Source organism: Ranitomeya variabilis, chromosome 2, assembly GCF_051348905.1.
Source record: "Ranitomeya variabilis isolate aRanVar5 chromosome 2, aRanVar5.hap1, whole genome shotgun sequence".
In the NCBI taxonomy this organism is placed as follows: Eukaryota; Metazoa; Chordata; class Amphibia; order Anura; family Dendrobatidae; genus Ranitomeya; species Ranitomeya variabilis.
The window spans coordinates 626640017-626667663 of NC_135233.1; the positions used below are offsets into that span (position 1 = coordinate 626640017).

Below are 27647 nucleotides of genomic sequence, written 5' to 3' on the forward strand. Positions count from 1 at the left end.
TGTGGACACCATCATTGTACAATGCTGGTCTCAGGTGGCGTGTGGACACCATCATTGTACGATGCTGGTCTCATGTAACGTGAGGACATAATAATTGTACGATGCTGGTCTCAGGTGACAGTGTGGACACCATCATTGTACAATGCTGGTCTCAGGTGACAGTGTGGACACCATCATTGTACAATGCTGTTCTCAGGTGACGTGTGGACACCATCATTGTACGATGCTGATGTCAGGTGATGTGTGGACATAATAATTGTGCAATGCTGGTCTCAGGTGACGTGTGGACATAATCATTGTACAATGCTGGTCTCAGGTGACGTGTGGACACCATCATTGTACGATGCTGGTCTCAGGTGACGTATGGACACCATCATTGTACGATGCTCGTCTCAGGTGACGTGTGGACATAATCATTGTACGATGCTGGTCTCAGGTGACGTATGGACACCATCGTTGTACGATGCTGGTCTCAGGTGAAGTGTGGACATAATAATTGTATGATACTGGTCTCAGGTGACGTGTGGACACCATCATTGTACGATGCTGGTCTCAGGTGACAGTGTGGACACCATCATTGTACGATGCTGGTCTCAGGTGACGTATGGACACCATCATTGTACGATGCTGGTCTCAGGTGACGTGTGGACATAATCATTGTACGATGCTGGTCTCAGGTGACGTATGGACACCATCATTGTACGATGCTGGTCTCAGGTGAAGTGTGGACATAATAATTGTATGATACTGGTCTCAGGTGACGTGTGGACACTATCCTTGTACAATGCTGGTCTCAGGTGATGTATGGACATAATAATTGTACGATGCTGGTCTCAGGTGACGTGTGGACACCATCATTGTACGATGCTGGCCTCAGGTGACGTGTGGACATAATCATTGTACGATGCTGGTCTCGGGTAATGTGTGGACATATTCATTGTACGATGCTGGTCTTGGGTAATGTGTGGACATAATCATTGTGCAATGCTGGTCTCAGGTGACATGTGGACACCATCATGGTATGATGCTGGTCTCAGGTGACGGGTGGACACCATCATTGTACGATGCTGGTCTCAGGTGACGTGTGGACATAATCATTGTACGATGCTGGTCTCAGGTGAAGTGTGGACATAATCAGGTGAAGTGTGGGCATAGTCATTGTACGATGCTGGTCTCAGGTGACGTGTGGACAGCATCACTGTGCGATGCTGGTCTCAGGTGACATGTGGACATAATCATTGTACGATGCTGGTCCCAGGTGACGTGTGGACATAATCATTGTACGATGCTGGTCTCGGGTAATGTGTGGACATAATCATTGTACGATGCTGGTCTCAGGTAATGTGTGGACATAATCATTGTACGATGCTGGTCTCAGGTAATGTGTGGACATAATCATTGTACGATGCTGCTCTCAGGTAACGTGTGGACATAATCATTGTACGATGCTGGTCTCAGGTGACGTGTGGACACAATCATTGTACGATGTTGGTCTCAGGTGACGTGTGGACACCTGTTATGTTGGGCTGGTGGTTAGGAACACTAGAAATGACCAGATGAGCAAACTAGCGACACAGGACGAGCTCTGGGAAGTGGGAGCTCTGCTGACCGCAATTCCTAATCCTATCACAAGAAAACTAGAAATAGCCGTGGAGCGTTCCTGACTCTGCCTAGACGCCTCTTCACAGCCTAAGAGCTAACTACCCCTAAAGATAGAAAATACAGCCTAGCTTGCCTCAGAGAAATTCCCCAAAGAAATAGGCAGCCCCCACATATATTGACTGTGAGTAAGATGGAAGTCACAAACACAGGAATGAAATAGGTTTCAGCATAGGAGGCCAGGCTTGACTAAACAGACTGAGGATAGAAAAGGTATCTTTGTGGTCAGCATAAAAAACTAACAAAAAACCACGCAGAGTGTGCAAAAGAAACCACCGCACCGACTCACGGCGCGGTGGTGCCACTCTGCGTCCCAGAGCTTCCAGCTAACAAGATAAATTCATTAAAGCAAGCTGGACAAAAACACAGTGGTAACAAATAAGCTAGCAGGGACTTAGCTTTTGCTGAAGTAGACAGGTCATCTGAAAGATCCAAGTGAACTGAACCAGTACTAGGACATTGACAGCTGGCATCAAGTAACGATCTGAGTGGAGTTAAATAGAGCAGCCAGCCAAGACCTGAACGAGATCAGCTGGAGAAGGAATCTCAGAACCAGCAGCTCCACTCATAACCACCAGAGGGAGTCCATGAACAGAACTCGCCGAAGTACCATTCATAACCACAGGAGGGAGCTCGAGAACAGAATTCACAACAGTACCCCCCCCTTGAGGAGGGGTCACCGAACCCTCACCAGAGCCCCCAGGCCGCTCCGGGCGAGCCAAATGAAAGGCACGAACAAGATCGGCAGCATGAACATCAGAGGCAACCACCCAGGAATTATCCTCCTGACCATAACCTTTCCACTCGACTAGATACTGAAGTTTCCGTCTCAAAATACGAGAATCCAAAATCTTCTCCACCACATACTCCAACTCCCCCTCAACCAACACCGGGGCAGGAGGATCAACGGAGGGAACCATAGGAGCCACATATCTCCGCAACAACAACCTATGGAACACATTATGGATGGCGAAAGAAGCTGGAAGGTCCAAACGAAATGACACAGGATTAATAATTTCAGAAATCTTATAAGGACCAATGAAACGAGGCTTAAACTTAGGAGACGAAACCTTCATAGGAACAAAAGGAGACGACAACCAAACCAAATCCCCAACACGAAGTCGGGGACCAACACAGCGACGGCGGGTAGCGAAACGTTGAGCCTTCTCCTGGGACAATGTCAAAATGTCCACTACGTGAGTCCAAATTTGCTGCAACCTGTCCACCACAGAATCCACACCAGGACAGTCCGAAGGCTCAACCTGCCCTGAAGAAAAACGAGGGTGGAAACCAGAATTACAGAAAAAAGGCGAAACCAAAGTAGCCGAGCTGGCCCGATTATTAAGGGCGAACTCAGCCAAAGGCAAGAAGGACACCCAATCATCCTAATCAGCAGAAACAAAGCATCTCAGATATGTTTCCAAAGTCTGATTGGTTCGTTCGGTTTGGCCATTTGTCTGAGGATGGAAAGCTGGAGAAAAAGACAAATCAATGCCCATCTTAGCACAAAAGGACCGCCAAAATCTTGAAACAAACTGGGAACCTCTGTCCGACGGTTGTTCTCCGGAATGCCATGTAAACGAACCACATGCTGGAAAAACAATGGAACCAAATCAGAGGAGGAAGGCAATTTAGGCAAAGGTACCAAATGGACCATCTTAGAGAAGCGATCACAAACCACCCAGATAACTGACATCCTCTGAGAGACAGGGAGATCTGAAATAAACTCCATGGAAATATGCGTCCAGGGCCTTTTCGGGACCGGCAAGGGCAAAAGCAACCCACTGGCACAAGAACAGCAGGGCTTAGCCCGAGCACAAGTCCCACAGGACTGCACAAAAGAACGCACATCTCGTGACAAGGAAGGCCACCAAAAGGATCTAGCCACCAAATCTCTGGTACCAAAGATTCCGGGATGACCAGCCAACACCGAACAATGAACCTCAGAGATAACTCTACTAGTCCATCTATCAGGGACAAACAGCTTCTCCGCTGGGCAACGGTCAGGTCTATCAGCCTGAAACTCCTGCAGCACCCGCCACAAATCAGGGGAGATGGCAGACAAAATTACCCCCTCTTTGAGAATACCAGCCGGCTCAGGAACTCCCGGAGAATCAGGCACAAAACTCCTAGAAAGGGCATCAGCCTTCACATTCTTAGAACCCGGAAGGTACGAAACCACGAAATTGAAGCGGGAGAAAAACAGCGACCATCGAGCCTGTCTAGGATTCAAACGCTTGGCAGACTCGAGATAATTCAGATTCTTGTGATCCGTCAAGACCACCACGCGATGTTTGGCTCCTTCAAGCCAATGTCGCCACTCCTCAAACGCCCACTTCCTAGCCAACAACTCTCGATTACCCACATCATAATTGCGCTCAGCAGGCGAAAACTTTCTAGAAAAGAAAGCACATGGTTTCATTACAGAACCATTAGAACCTCTTTGAGACAAAACAGCCCCTGCTCCAATCTCAGAAGCATCCACCTCGACCTGAAACGGGAGCGAAACATCTGGCTGACACAACACAGGGGCAGAAGAAAAACGACGCTTCAGCTCCTGAAAAGCCTCAATGGCCGCAGAGGACCAATTGAACACATCAGCACCTTTCTTGGTTAAATCAGTCAATGGTTTAACAGCACTAGAAAAATTAGCGATGAAGTGACGGTAAAAATTAGCAAAGCCCAGAAATTTCTGAAGGCTCTTCACAGAAGTAGGCTGAGTCCAATCATAAATGGCCTGAACTTTAACAGGGTCCATCTCGATAGTAGAAGGGGAAAAAATGAAACCCAAAAATGAAACCTTCTGAACTCCAAAGAGACATTTAGACCCCTTCACAAACAAGGAATGAGCACGAAGAACCTGGAACACCATTCTGACCTGCTTCACATGAGACTCCCAATCGTCCGAAAAGACCAAAATATCATCCAAATATACAATCATGAATCTATCCAGGTACTTTCGGAAGATGTCATGCATAAAGGACTGAAACACAGATGGAGCATTAGAAAGCCTGAATGGCATCACCAAGTACTCAAAATGGCCCTCGGGCGTATTAAATGCTGTCTTCCATTTGTCGCCCCGTTTAATACGCACAAGATTATACGCCCCTCGAAGATCTATCTTGGTGAACCAGCTAGCTCCCTTAATCCGAGCAAACAAATCAGACAGTAGCGGCAAAGGGTACTGAAATTTGACGGTGATTTTATTAAGAAGGCGGTAATCTATACAAGGTCTCAGAGAACCATCCTTCTTGGCCACAAAAAAGAACCCTGCTCCCAACGGTGACGACGACGGGCGAATATGCCCTTTCTCCAAGGACTCCTTTATATAACTCCGCATTGCAGCGTGTTCTGGCACAGATAAATTGAACAGTCGGCCCTTCGGAAACTTACTACCAGGAATCAAATTAATAGCACAATCGCAATCCCTATGAGGAGGTAGGGCACTGGTTTTGGGCTCATCAAATACATCCCGGTAATCTGACAAGAACTCAGGGACTTCAGAAGGATGGGAGGACGAAATATACAACAATGGGACATCCCCATGTACCCCTTGACAACCCCAACTGGATACAGACATTGATTTCCAGTCCAATACAGGATTATGGACCTGTAGCCATGGCAAACCCAAAACGACCACATCATGCAGATTATGCAACACCAAAAAGCGAATATCCTCCTGATGTGCAGGAGCCATGCAAATGGTCAATTGAGTCCAGTACTGAGGCTTATTCTTGGCCAAAGGTGTAGCATCAATTCCTCTCAATGGAATAGGATACTGCAAGGGCTCCAAGAAAAAACCACAGCGCCTGGCGAACTCCAAGTCCATCAAATTCAGGGCAGCGCCTGAATCCACAAATGCCATAACAGAATAGGACGACAAAGAGCAAATCAGAGTAACGGACAAAAGAAATTTTGGCTGTACCGTACCAATGGTGGCTGTTATGATTTTCCCAATGGCAGGGAAATCAAAATAACAACGGACTAGCTCTCGGGTGATGGGAACTAAAGTGACCGTGACCTGAACCTGACACAACACTGGAAGTAGCCGGGGAGTGTTTCCTACGATGCCCTAGACACCACGCGCCAGCCGGAGATCTAACTACCCCTATCAGAGGAATATATAGGCCTGCCTTACCTCCAGAGATGAACCCCAAAAGGAGATAGCAGCCCCCCACAGATATTGACGGTGAGTCAAGAGGAAAAGACATACGTAGGATGAACAGCAGATTTAGCACAGTGAGGTCCGCTTACTAGATAGCAGAAGTACAGGAAAGAGTCACTTCACGGTCAACTTCAAAACACTACTCAAAAACACCATCCTGAAATTACTTTAAAACTCCAGTGACAACTCATGCCACTGGAGTGGCAATTTCAGTCCACGAGAGCTTCCAGCTACAGAGAGTCACATTGCAAATAGCTGGACAAAAATAGCATTAACTAGAAACAAAATTCAACTTAGCTGAACAGGATCTTGAGGCAGGAGAATGCAACAGAATGCTACTGATACATTGTTGGCCGGCATCGGACCAGCAGCCAAGCAGCCTTAAATAGGAAACTCCCCTAATGGGTGTCAACAGGTGATCAAGGATAGAAGAAGGCAAATAAGTGGCACTACCATAAAACACCACCGGGGGAGCCCACAAACAGAATTCACAACAGTACCCCCCCCTTAAGGAGGGGGCACCGAACCCTCACCAGAACCACCAGGGCGATCTGGATGAGCACTATGAAATGCACGAACCAAATCAGGAGCATGAACATCAGATGCTGTCACCCAAGAATTATCCTCCTGACCATAGCCTTTCCACTTAACCAGATACTGAAGTTTCCGTCTGGAAACACGGGAGTCCAAGATCTTTTCCACCACATACTCCAACTCACCCTCAACCAGCACAGGAGCAGGAGGATCAGCAGACGGAACAACCGGCACCTCATACCTCCGCAACAATGACCGATGAAAAACATTATGAATAGTAAAAGATGCTGGGAGGTCCAAACGAAAGGACACAGGATTGAGAACCTCCAGAATCCTATAAGGGCCGATAAACCGAGGCTTAAACTTAGGAGACGAGACCTTCATAGGAACAAATCGAGAAGACAACCAAACCAGGTCCCCAACACAAAGACGAGGACCGACACGCCAATGACGATTAGTGAACTGTTGAGTCTTCTCCTGGGACAACTTCAGATTGTCCACAACCTGTCCCCAAATCTGATGCATTCTATCAACCACAGCATCTACTCCAGGACAATCCGAAGACTCCAATTGACCGGACGAAAAGCGAGGGTGAAACCCTGAATTACAAAAAAATGGAGAAACCAAAGTGGCAGAACTGGCCCGATTGTTAAGGGCAAACTCTGCCAATGGCAAAAAATCAAGCCAATCATCCTGATCAGCGGACACAAAACACCTCAAGTAAGTCTCCAAGGTCTGATTAGTACGCTCAGTCTGGCCATTAGTCTGAGGATGGAATGCAGACGAAAAAGACAAGTCGATGCCCATCCTGGCACAGAACGCCCGCCAAAATCTAGACACAAACTGAGTACCCCTGTCAGACACTATATTCTCAGGAATACCATGCAAACGCACAACATTCTGAAAAAATAGAGGGACCAGCTCAGAGGAGGAGGGCAATTTGGGCAAAGGTACCAAGTGAACCATCTTGGAAAAACGGTCACACACCACCCAGATGACGGACATCCTACGAGAAACAGGAAGGTCAGAAATAAAGTCCATAGAGATGTGCGTCCAAGGCCTCTTAGGAATAGGCAAGGGCAACAACAACCCGCTGGCTCGGGAACAGCAGGGCTTAGCCCGAGCACAAACATCACAAGACTGCACAAAAATACGTACATCTCGAGACAAGGAAGGCCACCAGAAGGACCTAGACACCAGATCCCTGGTGCCAAAAATTCCAGGATGACCTGCCAACGCGGAAGAGTGAACCTCCGAAATAACTCTACTGGTCCAGTCATCAGGGACAAACAGTCTACCAGGCGGACAGCGATCAGGCCTATCCACCTGAAACTCCTGCAAAGAGCGCCGCAGGTCTGGGGAGACAGCTGACAATATCACCCCATCCTTCAGGATGCCAGTAGGTTCGGAATCACCAGGCGAGTCAGGCTCAAAACTCCTAGAGAGGGCATCCGCCCTCACATTCTTAGACCCAGGCAGATATGAAACCACAAAGTTAAATCGAGAGAAAAACAACGACCAGCGCGCCTGTCTAGGATTCAGACGCCTGGCTGACTCAAGATAAATTAGATTTTTGTGGTCAGTCAAGACCACCACCTGGTGTCTAGCACCCTCAAGCCAATGACGCCACTCCTCAAATGCCCACTTCATGGCCAAGAGCTCCCGATTTCCAACATCATAATTTCGCTCAGCGGGCGAAAACTTTCGAGAGAAAAACGCACATGGTCTCATCACTGAGCAGTCAGGACCTTTCTGCGACAAAACTGCACCTGCTCCGATCTCGGAAGCATCTACTTCAACCTGGAACGGGAGCGACACATCAGGCTGGCGCAACACAGGAGCAGAAGAAAAGCGGCGCTTAAGCTCCCGAAAGGCCTCCACAGCCGCAGAGGACCAATTAGCAACATCAGCACCCTTCTTGGTCAAATCAGTCAAAGGTTTAGCAATGGCAGAAAAACCCGCTATGAATCGGCGATAGAAATTAGCAAATCCCAAGAATTTCTGAAGACTCTTTAGAGAAGTAGGTTGTATCCAATCACAAATAGCCTGAACCTTAACAGGGTCCATCTCCATAGATGAAGGGGAAAAAATATATCCCAAAAAGGAAATTCTCTGAACCCCAAAAATACACTTTGAGCCCTTCACAAATAGAGAATTAGCTCGTAAAACCTGAAAAACTCTCCTGACCTGTTGAACATGAGATTCCCAGTCCTCCGAAAAAATCAAAATATCATCCAAATACACAATCATAAATTTATCCAGATATTCACGGAAAATATCGTGCATAAAGGACTGAAAAACGGAAGGGGCATTCGCGAGACCGAAAGGCATTACCAAATACTCAAAATGGCCTTCAGGCGTATTAAATGCGGTCTTCCACTCATCCCCCTGCTTAATCCGCACCAAATTATACGCACCACGTAGATCGATCTTAGTGAACCACTTCGCCCCCTTTATGCGAGCAAAAAGATCAGTCAGTAAAGGTAACGGGTACTGGTATTTAACTGTAATCTTATTCAGAAGTCGATAGTCGATACAAGGTCTCAATGAACCATCCTTTTTACCCACAAAGAAAAACCCTGCCCCCAGTGGAGACAAAGAGGGGCGAATATGACCCTTTTCCAAAGATTCTCTGATATACTCCCGCATAGCAGTATGTTCAGGTACAGACAAATTAAACAAGCGACCCTTAGGAAATTTACTACCGGGAATCAACTCAATAGCGCAGTCACACTCTCTGTGAGGGGGGAGAGAATCAGTTTTAGGCTCCTGAAAGACATCATAAAAATCTGACAGAAATGCTGGGATCTCAGAGGGAGTAGATGAAGAAATGGGAACCAAAGGTGCATCCCCATGAATCCCCCGACATCCCCAGCTCAGCACAGACATTGATCTCCAGTCCAAGACTGGATTATGAATTTGTAACCATGGTAATCCAAGTACTAATACGTCATGTAGATTATATAACACAAGGAAACGAATAATCTCCTGATGGTCTGGGGAAAGATGCATAGTCACTTGTGTCCAATATTGTGGTTTATTGCTAGCCAAAGGTGTAGAATCAATACCCTTTAAGGGAATAGAAACCTCCAGAGGCTCTAAATCAAACCCACAACGCTTGGCAAAGGACCAATCCATGAGACTCAGAGCGGCGCCAGAATCCACATAAGCATTCACAGTAACAGATGATAAAGTACAAATCAATGTCACGGACAAAAGAAATTTAGACTGCAAGGTACCCATAGAAAAAGATTTATCAACCTTTTTATCAACCTTCTTTATGCGTTTAGAGCATGCTGATATAACATGAGCTGGATCTCCACAATAGAAGCACAACCCATTTTTGCGCCTGTAATTCTGTCGTTCGCCTCTAGACAATACACTATCGCATTGCATATGCTCTGGTGCCTTTTCAGAGGTCACCGCCAAATGATGCACAGGTTTTTGCTCAGAAGATACCGCCATATGGTGCACAGGTTTTTGCTCAGAAGATACCGCCATATGGTGCACAGATTTGCGCTCCCGAAAACGCCGATCAATCTGGATAGCCAATTTCATGGCATCATTCAGACCTGTAGGCACAGGGAACCCCACCATGACATCCTTCACGGCATCAGAGAGACCTTCTCTGAAATTAGCTGCTAGAGCGCACTCATTCCATTTAGTAAGCACCGACCATTTACGAAATTTTTGGCAGTATATCTCAGCTTCATCTTGCCCTTGGGAAAGAGCTATCAAGGCTTTCTCAGCCAAAATCTCTAAATTAGGTTCTTCATAAAGCAACCCCAAAGCCAGAAAAAACGCATCTACATTTAATAACGCAGGATCCCCTGGCGACAATGCAAATGCCCAACTTTGTGGGTCACCCCGCAATAGAGAAATAACAATTTTAACCTGTTGCGCAGGATCACCAGCAGAGTGAGATTTCAGAGACAAAAACAATTTACAATTCTCTCTGAAATTCAAAAAACGGGATCTGTCTCCGGTAAAAAATTCAGGCATAGGGATCTTAGGTTCAGACATTGGAGCACGTATAACAAAATCTTGTAAGTTCTGGACCTTTGTACCCAGGTTATTCAGACCTGCAACCAAACTCTGTGGATCCATGATTCAAACAGGTGTAACCAAAGCCATTCAGAGATTAAGAGGAGAGGAAAAAAAAAAAGGCTGAAGACTGCAGTTTAAGCAAGGAGTACAAATAAGCACTAAGGTACACTTTCCAAACACAGAAGGAAAAAAAACCTTTTCATATCCTTTCCTGCTTTAGTGCATAGTTTTAATTTAACACATGGGGCCGTCCAAACTGTTATGATTTTCCCAATGGCAGGGAAATCAAAATAACAACGGACTAGCTCTCGGGTGATGGGAACTAAAGTGACCGTGACCTGAACCTGACACAACACTGGAAGTAGCCGGGGAGTGTTTCCTACAATGCCCTAGACACCACGCGCCAGCCGGAGATCTAACTACCCCTATCAGAGGAATATATAGGCCTGCCTTACCTCCAGAGATGAACCCCAAAAGGAGATAGCAGCCCCCCACAGATATTGACGGTGAGTCAAGAGGAAAAGACATACGTAGGATGAACAGCAGATTTAGCACAGTGAGGTCCGCTTACTAGATAGCAGAAGTACAGGAAAGAGTCACTTCACGGTCAACTTCAAAACACTACTCAAAAACACCATCCTGAAATTACTTTAAAACTCCAGTGACAACTCATGCCACTGGAGTGGCAATTTCAGTCCACGAGAGCTTCCAGCTACAGAGAGTCACATTGCAAATAGCTGGACAAAAATAGCATTAACTAGAAACAAAATTCAACTTAGCTGAACAGGATCTTGAGGCAGGAGAATGCAACAGAATGCTACTGATACATTGTTGGCCGGCATCGGACCAGCAGCCAAGCAGCCTTAAATAGGAAACTCCCCTAATGGGTGTCAACAGGTGATCAAGGATAGAAGAAGGCAAATAAGTGGCACTACCATAAAACACCACCGGGGGAGCCCACAAACAGAATTCACAACAGGTGGCAGACCTAGCGAACCGTTTAGTGCGCTTAGGACAATCAGAGATAGCATGAGTGGAGTCACCACAGTAAAAACACAGCCCATTCTGACGTCTGTATTCTTGCCGTTCAGCTCTGGTCAAGGTCCTATCACATTGCATAGGCTCAGGCTTCTGCTCAGGAAACACCGCCAAATGGTGCACATTTTTGCGCTCACGTAAGCGTCGATCGATCTGAATGGCCAAGGACATAGACTCATTCAGACCAGCAGGCGTGGGGAATCCCACCATAACATCCTTAAGGGCTTCAGAAAGACCCTTTCTGAAAATTGCCGCCAGGGCACACTCATTCCACAGAGTAAGCACAGACCACTTTCTGAACTTCTGACAATATACCTCCGCTTCATCCTGACCCTGACACAAAGCCAGCAAAATTTTCTCTGCCTGATCCACTGAATCTGGTTCATCATAAAGCAATCCAAGCGCCAGAAAAAACGCATCTACATTACGCAATGCAGGATCTCCTGGCGCCAGGGCGAATGCCCAGTCTTGAGGGTCGCCACGCAACAAAGAAATAATTATTTTTACTTGCTGAATGGGGTCACCAGAGGAGCGGGGTTTCAAAGCAAAAAACAGTCTACAATTATTTTTGAAATTCAGGGACTTAGATCTATCCCCAGAAAACAAATCAGGAATTGGAATTCTGGGTTCTAACATCGGGTTCTGAACTACATAATCTTGAATGCTTTGTACCCTTGCAGTGAGTTGATCCACACAAGAGGACAGACCTAGAATGTCCATATCTACACCTGTGTCCTGTACCACCCAGAGGTTAAGGGGAAAAGAAATACAAAACACACTGCAGAGAAAAAAAATGGTCTCAGAACTTCTCTTATCCCTCTATTGAGATGCATTAACACTTTGCGGGCCAGCTGTACTGTTATGTTGGGCTGGTGGTTAGGAACACTAGAAATGACCAGATGAGCAAACTAGCGACACAGGACGAGCTCTGGGAAGTGGGAGCTCTGCTGACCGCAATTCCTAATCCTATCACAACAACTAGAAATAGCCGTGGAGCGTTCCTGACTCTGCCTAGACGCCTCTTCACAGCCTAAGAGCTAACTACCCCTAAAGATAGAAAATACAGCCTAGCTTGCCTCAGAGAAATTCCCCAAAGAAATAGGCAGCCCCCACATATATTGACTGTGAGTAAGATGGAAGTCACAAACACAGGAATGAAATAGGTTTCAGCATAGGAGGCCAGACTTGACTAAACAAACTGAGGATAGAAAAGGTATCTTTGCGGTCAGCATAAAAAACTAACAAAAAACCACGCAGAGTGTGCAAAAGAAATCACCGCACCGACTCACGGCGCGGTGGTGCCACTCTGCGTCCCAGAGCTTCCAGCTAACAAGATAAATTCATTAAAGCAAGCTGGACAAAAACACAGTGGTAACAAATAAGCTAGCAGGGACTTAGCTTTTGCTGAAGTAGACATGTCATCTGAAAGATCCAAGTGAACTGAACCAGTACTAGGACATTGACAGCTGGCATCAAGTAACGATCTGAGTGGAGTTAAATAGAGCAGCCAGCCAAGACCTGAACGAGATCAGCTGGAGAACGAATCTCAGAACCAGCAGCTCCACTCACAACCACCAGAGGGAGTCCATGAACAGAACTCGCCGAAGTACCATTCATAACCACAGGAGGGAGCTCGAGAACAGAATTCACAACAGACACCATCATTGTACGATGCTGGTTTCAGGTGACGTGTGGACACTATCATTGTACGATGTTGGTCTCAGGTGACGTGTGGACATAATCATTGTACGATGCTGCTTTCAGGTGATGTGTGAACATAATCATTGTACGATGCTGGTCTCGGGTAATGTGTGGACATAATCATTGTACGATGCTGGTCTCAGGTGAAGTGTGGACATAATCAGGTGACGTGTGGGCATAATCATTGTACGATGCTGGTCTCAGGTGACGTGTGGACACTATCATTGTGCGATGCTGGTCTCAGGTGACGTGTGGATATAATCATTGTACGATGCTGGTCCCAGGTGACGTGTGGACATAATCATTGTACGATGCTGGTCTCGGGTAATGTGTGGACATAATCATTGTACGATGCTGTTCTCAGGTAACGTGTGGACATAATCATTGTACGATGCTGGTCTCAGGTGACGTGTGGACATAATCATTGTACGATGCTGGTCTCAGGTGACATGTGGACACCATCATTGTACAATGCTGGTCTCATGTGACGTGTGGACACTATCATTGTACAATGCTGTTCTCAGGTGATGTGTGGACATAATCATTGTACGATGTTGGTCTCAGGTCACGTGTGGACACCATCATTGTACGATGCTGGTCTCAGGTCACGTGTGGACACTATCATTGTACGATGTTGGTCTCAGGTGACATGTGGACATAATCATTGTGCGATGCTGGTCTCAGGTGATGTGTGGACATAATCATTGTACGATGCTGGTCTCAGGTGACGTGTGGACACCATCATTGTACAATTCTGGTCTCAGGTGACGTGTGGACATAATAATTGTACAATGCTGGTCTCAGGTGACGTTTGGACATAATAATTGTACAATGCTGGTCTCAGGTGATGTGTGGACCTAATCATTGTACGATGCTGGTCTCAGGTGAAGTGTAGACATAATCACTGTACAATGCTGGTCTCAGGTGACGTGTGGACACCATCATTGTACGATGCTGGTCTCAGGTGATGTGTGGACATAATCATTGTACGATGCTGGTCTCAGGTGACGTGTGGACACCATCATTGTACAATTCTGGTCTCAGGTGACGTGTGGACATAATAATTGTACAATGCTGGTCTCAGGTGACGTTTGGACATAATAATTGTACAATGCTGGTCTCAGGTGATGTGTGGACCTAATCATTGTACGATGCTGGTCTCAGGTGAAGTGTAGACATAATCACTGTACAATGCTGGTCTCAGGTGACGTGTGGACACCATCATTGTACGATGCTGGTCTCAGGTGACGTGTGGACATAATCATTGTACGATGCTGGTCTCAGGTGACGTGTGGACACCATCATTGTACGATGCTGGTCTCAGGTGACGTGTGGACATAATCATTGTACGATGCTGGTCTCAGGTGACGTGTGGACACCATCATTGTACGATGCTGGTCTCAGGTGACGTGTGGACATAATCATTGTACGATGCTGGTCTTGGGTAATGTGTGGACATAATCATTGGACGATGCTGGTCTCAGGTGACATGTGGACACCATCATTGTATGATGCTGGTCTCAGGTGACGGGTGGACACCATCATTGTACGATGCTGGCTTCAGGTGATGTGTGGACATAATCATTGAACGATGCTGGTCTCAGATGACGTGTGGACACTATCATTGTACGATGCTGGTCTCAGGTGACGTGTGGACACCATCATTGTACGATGCTGGTCTCAGCTGACGTGTGGACATAATCATTGTACAATGCTGGTCTCAGGTGACGTGTAGACATAATTCATTGTACGATGCTGGTCTCAGGTGATGTGTGGACACCATCATTGTACGATGCTGGTCTCAGGTGAAGTGTGGACATAATCATTGTACGATGTTGGTCTCAGGTTACGTGTGGACACCATCATTGTACGATGCCGGTCTCAGGTGACAGTGTGGACACCATCATTGTACGATGCTGGACTCAGGTGACGTGTGGACACTATCATTGTACGATGCTGGTCTCAGGTGACGTGTGGACATAATCATTGTACGATGCTGGTCTCAGGTGCAGGTGACACCATCATTGTACAATACTGATCTCAGGTGACGTGTGGACATCATCATTGTAGATGCTGGTCTCAGGTGCAGTGTGGACACCATTATTGTACGATGCTGGTCTCAGGTGACAGTGTGGACACCATCATTGTACAATGTTGGTCTCGGGTGAAGTGTGGACATCATCATTGTACGATGCTGGTGTCAGGTGCAGTGTGGACACCATCATTGTACGATGCTGGTCTCAGGTGACAGTGTGGACACCATCATTGTACGATGCTCGTCTCAGGGTGACACTGTGGACACCATCATTGTACAATGCTGGTCTCAGGTGACGTGTGGGCACCATCATTGTACAATGTTGGATGTCCACACGAAGTTGTGCTGGTTTTATATACTTTTTTCGTGATATCACAGTTCACACTGCGATTAGTGCCAGAAACGCGTCAGTGAATTGTCAAGGATTTTTATCACGAATTTCACAGTGAATATTCAATAAAGATCGATTTTAAGGAATATGGATGTGACGTTTCTCCTTCTTTTTTTTGTTCTAGAATTAATGATCTATTGAGGCATATAAAGAGCAGAGAGATGTGGATTGTCTCCATAAAAGCTGATGAAGAAGCTGCAGAGATGGCTCTTCAGATTTATACAAGACAGAGGAACATTTTAATCCCAATTTATGTGCCAGCACCCCACACCTGCGCAATCACTTCTCTAATAAGTACATGCGGTCCATCAGGCACTTGCATTTTATGATATAAAACAAACAAACCGTAACACTGGTATGAATGTGGTCCACCTCAATACAGGTAGATAGGAGACTGACATACATTTCTGTTGGCTATTGTCTGGACTGGATAGGCTAAAATGTCTTCATGTCAGATTGTTAACCTGTCCAGAATGATGCCCACCAGCCACACATCCTGACACGTCACACATCCGTCCAGATCTGACCTCAGCCATTCTTCTCTTCCAAAGACGCATTTCTTACCTAACACCACAGGTGAACTGTCGTTGCTTAGTGCTGCTTTTGGAGTAATGCTGGGGGGAAACAGGACATCGAAAAGCCAAAATGCCTCAGCAAGACGCAGGTGTACTGTGAATAGCAGCAGAAAGATCTTCCATAGGGGTGGCCATGGTGCAATGTCTGTCCTGACTGCTCTCATTCTCATATACAGGATACAACCGGGGCAGAGGACGTGCACTGGACAACACACCAGGGAGGAGAACAAACAGATGGACATTTCATGGATTCACAGTTAATGATTAGCTGTATTCTCTACTCTGTCCTGCAACTTGATCCTCCTAGCCAAAAGTAAAGCCCTGGATGTGGCCTCCTTCTTCAGGTGACTGCAGACAGCTACAGGTGTGTCTCACAAAATTAGAATATCATCCAAAAAGTTTATTTTAGTTCTTCAATACAAAAAGTGAAACTCCTATAGAGTCATTACACACAGTGACCTATTTCATGTTTTTATTTCTGTTAATGTTGATGATTATGGCTTACAGCTAATAAAAACCCAAAAGTCATTATCTCAGTAAATTAGAATACTTTATAACACCAGCTTGAAAAAAATGATGCTAAAATCTGAAATGTTGGTCTACTCAAATGCATGTTCAGTAAATGCACTCAATACTTGGTCGGGGCTCTTTTTGCATCAATTCCTGCATCAATGTGGCATGGCATGGAGGCGATCAGCCTGTGGCACTGCTGAGGTGTTATGGAAGCCCAGGATGCTTTGATAGCAGCCTTCAGCTCGTCTGCATTGTTGGGTCTGGTGTCTCCCATCTTCCTCTTGACAATACCCCATAGATTCTCTATGGGGTTAGAGTCTGGCGAGTTTGCTGCCAATCAATCACAGTGATACTATTGTTTTTAAACCAGGTATTGGTACTTTTGGCAGTGTGGACAGGTACCAAGTCCTGCTGGAGAATGACATTTCCATCTCCAATAAGCTTTTTGGCAGAGGAAAGCATGAAGTGCTCTAAAATGTCCTGGTGGACGGCTGCACTGACTTTGGTCTTGATAAAACAGTGTACCTACACTTGTCCACAGGGCATGGCATTTCATTGCAAAATGAAGCGATAGCCTTCCTTATTCAAAATCCCTTTTGCTTTGTACAAATCTCCCACTTAACCAGCACCAAAGCAACCCCAGACCATCACATTACCTCCGCCATGCTTGACAGATGGCGTCAGACACTCTTCCAGCATCTTTTCAGTTGTTCTGCGTCTCACAAATGTTCTTTTGTGTGATCCAAACACCACAAACTTGGATTCGTCTGTCCATAACACTTTTTTCCAATCTTCCTCTGTCCAAGGTCTGTGTTCATTTTGCCCATATTAATCTTTTCCTTTTATTAGCCAGTCACAGTTATGGCTTTTTTTCCATCATACATGACGGCAGCACGAGAGAGGGGACCCGCCCTTCAAGGACAGGAAACCTTCAAGATAAAAGGGGCGGCTCCTCTCTCCGCATCAGTTGGTTTCCTGTCCTTGATGGGGAACCCTCAAGATGGAAGACTTCTGAAGACAGAAGAGGATGCCTGGTGGATTTGGGCAGACATTTGTTTACTGCACCCGTCACCAGGTACCGGTAGTCGCCTCGGAGGTCATGTATTCCATGCCCCCCCTGAGCGAAGTATGGCCCCCGAGGCAAAGCCTGTGAGGCAATGCCGGGCAAAGAAATAGAGCCTCGGAGGCCACGGTCAGTGTACCCTCCCTGTTGCTGCAAAAATTCCACCTGGTATTTTTTTTTTGGTTCTCGGAAGTCTCCGTATGTGCCCTCCCTGTTGACTTATGTGGCCATGCAGTCTGTGGACACATCGGTGCCCGGGCAAAATACAGCTCCTCGGTGGTATTGGGCCTCCCTGTTGAGCACAGGACACGGTTTATACCCCCCTCCACCCCATTGTCGGTACCTGCAGTGGTGTGATGGTCCTAGATGGGGGTCGCTGTTGTTCCCTGGTATCAGTCGCTTAACATACAGCAGGTTTGGCCGATGCAGCAGCACCACGATCCGTGAGAAGTGTCATGACGCTGGGAACCGACGGTAAGTACGCGCTGTCTCCAGACAGCCCGATCCGAGCCGGCTGCGTACCGCATGACCGGAAGGAGGAAGTGCGCGTGCAGCACACAGCATCCGGGATGTGGCAGCACTCGGAACCGTAGAGGCAGCTGAAGGGGTCAGGAGAGCCGGAGACACCAGCGCGCACCGGAAGTAAGGCCGGGTGCGCGCTTACAGGTACAGGATTGTGTGCATAGCGCTGGGGGATCAACCAGGTGATTAATTGGGAGCGCGCACAGGACAGAGCGCAGGCGCCGGCACGATAAGTGACCAGCAGAGGCTGGATCACGGCAATCACGGGGCACGAGTGCAGGTGATTATTCAATAAAATCAGCATACCAGGTGCACGAACGCACCTGATTATAGCACACTAAGCGTTAAGCGGCATTAAAGGCAGGATCAACCAGGTGATCTGTGTAAAAAAAAGAAAAGAAAGAAGGGGAGGCTATTTCAAGGAATCAGAAATGCTGGCCTGTGTCACTAACCAGTCCAGGTTAATTGTGAATACTGTTGTTACGTGGTAGAGTGTAAGATGGAGAGTTTTTCGCCGGAACATTTGTTACCACAGCAAGAGGTGCAGGAGAGGCGGTCTCGCTCAAGTGAGAAGAGCCAGATACGCAATGGCAGCAGTAGAAGCCACTCGGACAGCATACGGACGGATCGCCATACCAAGGAGGGGTCCTTGTTCTCACTGGAAGACGATGGGAAAACCAGTCAACCTCCGGATCCGGTACCCGTACTCTTAAGCGTCCGAGTGGTGAGTGAACTTCGAGAAAGTCCAGCACGCTAATGTCTGTTCTTTTCTCTTCTCTTGTCTCCATCTCTCCCCTCTTTTCCTACATACATTTGGGGGGTGGAGTGTAGGAGGTCCCCAAAAAATATAAGGCAAAAACGAACAATAAGGAATGTCCCTTGTGTAAAAAGCCTTTAAAAACATCCTGGAGTAAAAGACTGTGTCAGGAGTGTATCAACAAGACAGTGGCGGAGGAAACACCCTCCTTTACAGAGAGCCTAAGATCTCTAATCCAGTCAGAGGTCTGTGAAAGCGTTAAGACAGCTGACACAGATACCAGATCTAGGGACAGATGCAGCCCCTCAGTAGCATCCCAAAGGGATTCCTTGGAGTCAGAGGACTCAGATACAGCTTGTTGCTCAGATAGTAGCTCAGAGGAGGCTACGGATAAGCTTATAAAAGCTGTTCGCTCTACCATGGGGCTGGTAGACGAGAAAGCAAAAAAGACAGCCCAAGAACTTATGTTCAGTGGTCTGCAAAAGAAAAAATGGAGGTCATTCCCTATTAATGAACTACAAGAACTTATTAAAAAGGAATGGCAAAAACCGGAGAAAAAGTCCCAGATAGTCAACTCCCTAAAGAGGAGATATCCTTTTGAGGAAGATGCGTCCTTATCTTGGGATAGAGTTCCAAAGATTGATGTGGCAACTTCAAAAGTGGCCAAAAAATCCTCCCTGCCATTCGAGGATTTAGGTTCTTTAAAAGAGCCTCTGGACAGAAAAACGGACAGTTCCCTGAAAACAGCTTGGGAAGCCTCGGTAGGGGCACTAAGGCCAGCTATCGCAGCCACTTGTGTAGCCAGATCCCTTAAAATATGGGTAGATAACCTGGAGGACAGGTAGAACAAAAAGTTCCCAGAGAGACTATCCTAGAGGCAATACCGACCATGAGAGGAGCGGCAGTATTTTTAGCTGAGGCATGAGCAGACTCAGCTAGACTGGCAGCAAAGTCAGCAGCTTTAGCCAACACAGGACGCTGTGCATTATGGCTTAAATGCTGGCCAGGAGATACACAGGCAAATATGAAACTTTGCTCTTTGCCATGTGAAGGGAATTTCCTGTTTGGACTGGCATTAGATAAGGTGTTGGAAAAAGCCGGCGACAAAAAGAAGAATTTTCCATAACAGCCGTTTCAGCCCTTTCGGCGCTCCTTTTAGAGAGGCCGAAAATTCTGAAGACAACAATATAGAGACCGAGACAGGAGCAACTTTGACAAGCGATCCAGGGGAGGAAAAGGCTTCTATTTTGGCAAGTCCTCCAGGGACACCAAGAAACCCTCCCAGTGACGGTCCCTCTCAGGTGGGAGGGAGGCTCTTTCATTTCCTTCCAGCCTGGGAGAGGATCTCATCCAGCTTCTGGATCAGACAAATTATAGGATCAGGCCTAAAATTAAAATTTCACCACTGGCCTCCAACAAGATACATGCAGACCCCAGTACAGTCCTCACAAGAGAAACAGAGCAGTCTAGAAGGGGAAGTAATATCTCTTCTAGACAAACATGTCTTGGAAGAAGTTACATAGTTACATAGTTAGTAAGGCCGAAAAAAGACATTTGTCCATCCAGTTCAGCCTATATTCCATCATAATAAATCCCCAGATCTACGTCCTTCTGCAGAACCTAATAATTGTATGATACAATATTGTTCTGCTCCAGGAAGACATCCAGGCCTCTCTTGAACCCCTCAACTGAGTTCGCCATCACCACCTCCTCAGGCAAGCAATTCCAGATTCTCACTGCCCTAACAGTAAAGAATCCTCTTCTATTTTGGTGGAAAAACCTTCTCTCCTCCAGACGCAAAGAATGCCCCCTTGTGCCCGTTACCTTCCTTGGTATAAACAGATCCTCAGCGAGATATTTGTATTGTCCCCTTATATACTTATACATGGTTATTAGATCGCCCCTCAGTCGTCTTTTTTCTAGACTAAATAATCCTAATTTCGCTAATCTATCTGGGTATTGTAGTTCTCCCATCCCCTTTATTAATTTTGTTGCCCTCCTTTGTACTCTCTCTAGTTCCATTATATCCTTCTTGAGCACCGGTGCCCAAAACTGGACACAGTACTCCATGTGCGGTCTAACTAGGGATTTGTACAGAGGCAGTATAATGCTCTCATCCGATAGAGGAAAGGATGGAAGGTTTTTATTCCCCCCCCTTTTTCTCATAAAAAAACTGGACAATTCCTGGAGGACAATAATAAATTTAAAAGGCCTCAACAAATATCTAATAATTCCATCATTCAAAATGGAAACAATAAAATCAGCAGTGAAACTTCTATATCCTCAATGTTACATGTCAGTCCTAGACCTAAAGGACGCTTATTACCACGTCCCAATCAGACAACAAGATCGCAAGTTTCTCAGGGTGGCAGTTCAGATGGGGGTCCCAGTTACGTCACCCTCAGTACAGGGCTCTGCCCTTTGGGATAGCAATAGCCCCACGAGTATTTACAAAACTGATGAGGTCACAGCACATCTCAGAACGAAAGATACTCTGATAATACCTTACTTAAGGCCCCGTCTCACATAGCGAGATCGCTAGCGAGATCGCTGCTGAGTCACAAGTTTTGTGACGCAACAGCGACCTCAGTAGCGATCTCGCTATGTGTGACACGTACCAGCGACCAGGCCCCTGCTGCGAGATCGCTGGTCGTGTCGGAATGGCCTGGACCTTTTTTTGGTCGTTGAGGTCCCGCTGACATCGCTGAATCGGTGTGTGTGACACCGATCCAGCGATGTCTTCACTGGTAACAAGGGTAAACATCGGGTTACTAAGCGCAGGGCCGCGCTTAGTAACCCGATGTTTACCCTGGTTACCAGCGTAAATGTAAAAAAAACAAACAGTACATACTCACCATCTGATGTCCGTCAGGTCCCTTACCGTCTGCTTCCTGCTCTGACTGACTGCCGCCGTACAGTGAGAGCAGAGCACAGCAGTGACGTCACCGCTGTGCTCTGCTCTCACTGTACGGCGGCACTCAGTCAGAGCAGGAAGCAGACGGCAAGGGACCTGACGGACATCAGATGGTGAGTATGTACTGTTTGGTTTTTTTGGTAACCAGGGTAAACATCGGGTTACTAAGCGCGGCCCTGCGCTTAGTAACCCGATGTTTACCCTGGTTACCCGGGTGCTGCAGGGGAACTTCGGCATCGTTGAAGACAGTTTCAACGATGCCAAAGTCGTTCCCCTGATCGTTGGTCGCTGGAGACAGCTGTCTGTGTGACAGCTCACCAGCGACCACACAACGACTTACCAACGATCACGGCCAGGTCGTATCGCTGGTCGTGATCGTTGGTAAATCGCTATGTGAGACGGGGCCTTAAGACGACTTCCTGATAGTGGGGAAAAACTTTTCTCACTGTCAGGAGCAGGTCAGAATAGTGATGGACACTCTATGGACACTAGGATGGCAACTGAACCTCAAGAAATCCAAACTGGAGCCAGCAAGGGTCCAGAATTTCCTGGGGATAACGATAGACTCGGTGGCGCAGGAGTGTCGCCTCCCAGAGGAAAAAGAGGAGAAAATCAAACAAATGATTGTAACAACAATAAAAGAACCAGAGATGACTTTAAGAAGAGCCATGTCAGTGTCCCTAACCTCCTGCATACCAGCAGTAAAATGGGCCCAGTTCCATGCAAGAGAACTGCAATGGTGTGTGCTGCAGAACGACCTGGAACTTCAGGGGCAGCTAGAGCAGAAGCTCATTCTCCCGGTCTCTGCACTCCAATCACTCAGATTGTGGTTAGATAGAGTCATCTCCAAAGAGGAGTCCCCTGGACATACACAGCCTCCCAAATAATCACAACGGATGCCAGTCCTTGGGGGTGGGGAGCTCACTCAGACACACTATGGGTCCAAGACCCCTGGGCTCAGGGGGAAAAAAATCTATCCTCAAACGAGTGGGAACTCCTAGCAATCAAAAAAGCGCTAAGGAGGTTACTTCCACACTTAACAGGGCATCATGTGAGAGTCCTATCGAACAACCGAACAGCGGTCGCATACGTAAACCACCAAGGGGGCACCCATTCTCGATCATTGATGCACATAACTAAAAGACTCATGACTCTAGCCGAAAGACATTTCCTCTCATTATCGGCCCTGCATATTCGAGGTGTGGACAATATAAAGGCAGACTTTCTAAGCAGGAATCACTTAAGGCAAGAGGAGTGGTCCCTAAAAAGGTCCATTTTTCAACAGATAGTGCACATGTGGGGAAGACCCAGTGTAGACCTCTTTGCCTCAAAAGCCACCAAAAAGTTCAGAAGTTCTGCTCCCTAAACCCAGCAGACAGGCCATTGGCAGTAGACGCCTTCATAGAATGGACGTCAGGACTCTTGTATGCCTTCCCACTGATATGTCTAACTCCAGCAGTTCTGAAGATCAGGGAGGACAAGGCCAGGGTGATTGTAATAGCTCCCTTTTGGCCGAAAAGACCATGGTTTTACTGGCTGAGTGATGTCAGTGACGGACCCATGGGTACTCCCTGAAGACCAGGACCTTCTAATACAAGATCCCTTAAGCCACCCGCAGAATTCCGGTCTACATTTGACAGCATGGCACTTGAGAGGTCGTTGTTAGAAAAAGAAGGGTTTTCAGCGGGTTTAATATCAACCTTGCTTAGTAGCAGAAAACCAGTAACGACCAAGATTTACGGGAGAATATGGAAAAAATTATTGTCCAGCTCAGGGCCAATACGGGAAGGGGAGGTCCCGATAGTGGCAATACTGGAGTTCCTGCAAAAGGGCTTAGATCTGGGATTAGCTGTTAGTACCCTCCAAGTGCACATTTCAGCTTTAGCAGCCCTATTTAACTGTGACCTGGCAAGCAATAGGTGGGTGGTGAGGTTTAGCTGAGCCTGTAGTAGAGCTGATTCTGTTCCATCCCCTACTCCTCCTCCATGGGATCTTAATCTAGTGTTGACAGCTTTGACAGAAAGCCCCTTTGAGCCATTAAATACAACATCAGATAAAGTACTAACATTAAAAACAGCTTTGTTAGTGGCACTTAAATCGGCCCGCAGGTTTGGGCATTTACACGCGTTATCGGCAGATCCTCCCTACACACAAAGTATGGACGATAGAGTTGTACTAAAATTAGATCCGGCATATCTCCCCAAAGTGGTATTGAGATTCCATAGGGCTCAGGATATAACCCTACCCTCTTTCTGTCCCAATCCTAGCAACAAGAAAGAGAGACTCAATTGCCTAGATGTCAGATGTATCCTACAGTATTTAGAGACAAAATCCTGGAGGAGACAGAGGGCTTTGTTTCTTTCCAGGGGTCAAGAGAGGGCCTTAAAGCCTCAAAACTATCGCTAGATGGGTGAGAGAGGCCATTATTCTAGCGTATAGTAGTGCAGGCAGGGCTGTTCCACAGGGTCTAAAAGCCCACTCCACGAGGGCCATGGCAACATCGTGGGCGGAGAGCAAATGCTACCATCGACCAAATCTGTAAGGCGGCCACTTGGTCCTCTCCATCTACATTTTTTAAACATTATAGGTTAGACCTATCTGCTACCTCTGATCTCACATTTGGGAAGAGTGTTACAAGCAGTGATCCCTCCCTAAAGAGAATACAAATCTCTGTAACTCTCTCGTGGTGCAGTCATGTGTGTGTGTGTGTATACAGTTATATATGAAAAAGTTAGGGCACCCCTATTAATCTTAAGCTTAAAGGGCCACTGTCACCCCCCCCCCCAGCCGTTATAAACTAAAAGAGCCACCTTGTGCAGCAGTAATGCTGCAGTCTAACAAGGTGGCTCTTTTAGTTTTTGATTCATTTATTACCTCAAAAAAGTGTTTTAAAAATTGGCCACACATACCAGATATTATACCTGGAGGTGGTCCGAAGCGTCCTGTATGAATCCCCCAACTGCCGTCACTCTTCTCTTCAGGGGCGATGGTACCCGCCCCCTGAGCGCTGTTATCTTCTGAAATCCGGCGCCTGCGCTGTGCGTGCCTGGGGCCTGCGCAGTGTTCATTGTCAGTGCGGCCACACTGTTGCTGAATCCCCCGCCCCGCACTGTTATTCATTATGCACAGTGCGGGGCTGGGGTTCCTGGGAAGGCGGGGGAGCTGGGGAGCGTCTAAACAGCGCAGTGCGCATGCCCAGGAACCCCAGCCCCGCACTGTGCATAATGAATAACACAGTGCGGGGCGGGGATTCAGTAACAGGGTGGCCGCACTGACAATGAACACTGCGCAGGCCCCAGGCAGGCACGCACAGCGCAGGCGCCGGATTTCAGACGATAACAGCGCTCAGGGGCGGGGACCATCGGCCCTGAAGAGATGAGTGACGGCAGTTGGGGGATTCATACAGGACGCTTCGGACCGCTTCCAGGTATAATATCTGTTATGTGTGGCCAATTTTTAAAACGCTTTTTTGAGGTAATAAATGAATCAAAAACTAAAAGAGCCACCTTATTAGACTGCAGCATTACTGCTGCACAAGGTGGCTCTTTTAGTTTATAACGGCTGGGGGGGGGGGTGACAGTGGCCCTTTAATGTTTTATAGAAATTGCTTTTTTTTTTTGCAACAGCTATTTCAGTTTCATATATCTAATAACTGTTGGACACAGTAATGTTTCTGCCTTGAAATGAGATTTATTGTATGAACAGAAAATGTGCAATCTGCATTCAAACAAAATTTGACAGGTGCATAAGTATGGGCACCTCACCAGAAAAGTGACATTAATATTTAGTAGATCCTCCTTTTGCAAAAATAACAGCCTCTAGTCGCTTCCTGTAGCTTTTAATGAGTTCCTGGATGAAGGTATTTTGACCATTCCTCTTTACAAAACAATTCCAGTTCAGTTAAGTTTGATGGTCGCCGAGCATGGACAGCCCTTTTCAAATGATCCCACAGATGTTCAATGTTACTCAGGTCTGGGGACTGGGATGGCCATTCCAGAACAGTGTAATTGTTCCTCTGCATGAATGCCTGAGTAGATTTGGAGCGGTGTTTTGGATCATTGTCTTGCTGAAAGATCCATCCCCTGCGTAACTTCAACTTTGTCACTGATTCATGAACATTATTGTCAAGAATCTGCTGATACTGAGAGGAATCCATGCGTCCCTCAACTTTAACAAGATTCCCGGTGCCGGCATTGGCCACACAACCCCAAAGCATAATGGAACCTCCAACAAAGTGTTTTTCTTGGAATGCTGTTTTTTTGCCGCCATGAATAACGCTTTTTTGTATGACCAAACAACTCAATCTTGGTTTCATCAGTCCACAGGACCTTCTTCCAAAAAGAAATTGGCTTCCCCAAATGTGCTTTTGCATACCTCAACCGACTGTTTGTGGCGTGCTTGCAGAAACGGCTTCTTTTGCATCACTCTCCCATACAGCTTCTCCTTGTGCAAAGTGTGTTGTATAGTTGACCGATGCACAGTGACACCATCTGCAGCAAGTTGATGCTGCAGCTCTCTGGAGGTGGTCTGAGGATTGTTTTTGACTGATCTCACCATTCTTCTGCTCTGCCTTTCTGATGTTTTTCTTGGCCTGCCACTTCTGGCCTTAACAAGAACTGTACTTGTGTTCTTCCATTTCCTTACTATGTTCCTCACAGTGGAAATTGACAGGTTAAATCTCTGAGACAGCTTTTTGTATCCTTCCCCTGAACAGCTATGTTGAATAATCTTTGTTTTCAGATCATTTGACAGTTGTTTTGAGGAGCCCATGATGCTACTCTTCAGAGGAGATGCAAACAGGAGAACAACTTGCAAGTGGCCACATTAAGTAGCTTTTCTCATGATTGCATACACCTGGCTATGAAGTTCAAAGCTCAATGAGGTTACAAAACAAAAAAAAGTGCTTTAGTAAGTCAGTAAAAAGTAGGTAGGAGTATTTAAAACAAGAAAATGATAAGGGTGCCCATACTTATGCACCTGTCAAATTTAGTTTGAATGCAGATTGCACATTTTCTGTTAGTACAATAAACCTCATTTCAAGGCAGAACCATTACTGTGTCCAACAGTTATTAGATATATGGAACTGAAATAGCTGTTGCAAAAAAAACAATTTTTATAAAACATTAAGCTTAAGATTAATAGGGGTGCCCAAACTTTTTCATATAACTGTATATGTGTGTGTGTGTGTGTGTATATATATATTTATGTGTGTATATACAGTGTATATATATATATATATATATATATATATATATAATGTGTGTGTGTGTGTGTATATATATCTACAGGTCCTTCTCAAAAAATTAGCATATAGTGTTAAATTTCATTATTTACCATAATGTAATGATTACAATTAAACTTTCATATATTATAGATTCATTATCCACCAACTGAAATTTGTCAGGTCTTTTATTGTTTTAATACTGATGATTTTGGCATACAACTCCTGATAACCCAAAAAACCTGTCTCAATAAATTAGCATATTTCACCCGTCCAATCAAATAAAAGTGTTTTTTAACCCCTTTCTGTAATTAGACGTACTATTCCGTCCATGTGGGGTGGGCCCTACTTCCCAAGGACGGAATAGTACATCATACGCGATCGGCCGCGCTCACGGGGGGAGCGCGGCCGATCGCGGCCGGGTGTCAGCTGCATATCGCAGCTGACATCCGGCACTATGTGCCAGGAGCGGTCACGGACCGCCCCCGGCACATTAACCCCCGGCACACCGC

The 27647-nt window shown here is 46.4% G+C and overlaps 1 protein-coding gene across 2 annotated transcripts in view; it reads right to left on the bottom strand.

Annotated features, from left to right (window-relative positions):
• The window catches only part of LCAT (lecithin-cholesterol acyltransferase), a 99113-nt gene extending 80892 nt beyond the window's left edge, over positions 1-18221 (bottom strand). Inside the window, exon 1 of one of the 2 annotated variants that reach the window (XM_077289030.1) lies at positions 18065-18221. Coding sequence is in view for 1 of the 2 variants with exons in the window: in XM_077289029.1 (XP_077145144.1) it covers positions 16135-16315 (181 nt within the window). In the remaining variant the exon portion in view is untranslated. Of the gene's footprint in view, positions 1-16134; positions 16351-18064 lie in introns of those variants that run through there. The other variant, XM_077289029.1, reaches the window with a different exon arrangement.
• Between the last annotated feature and the right edge of the window lie 9426 nt (positions 18222-27647).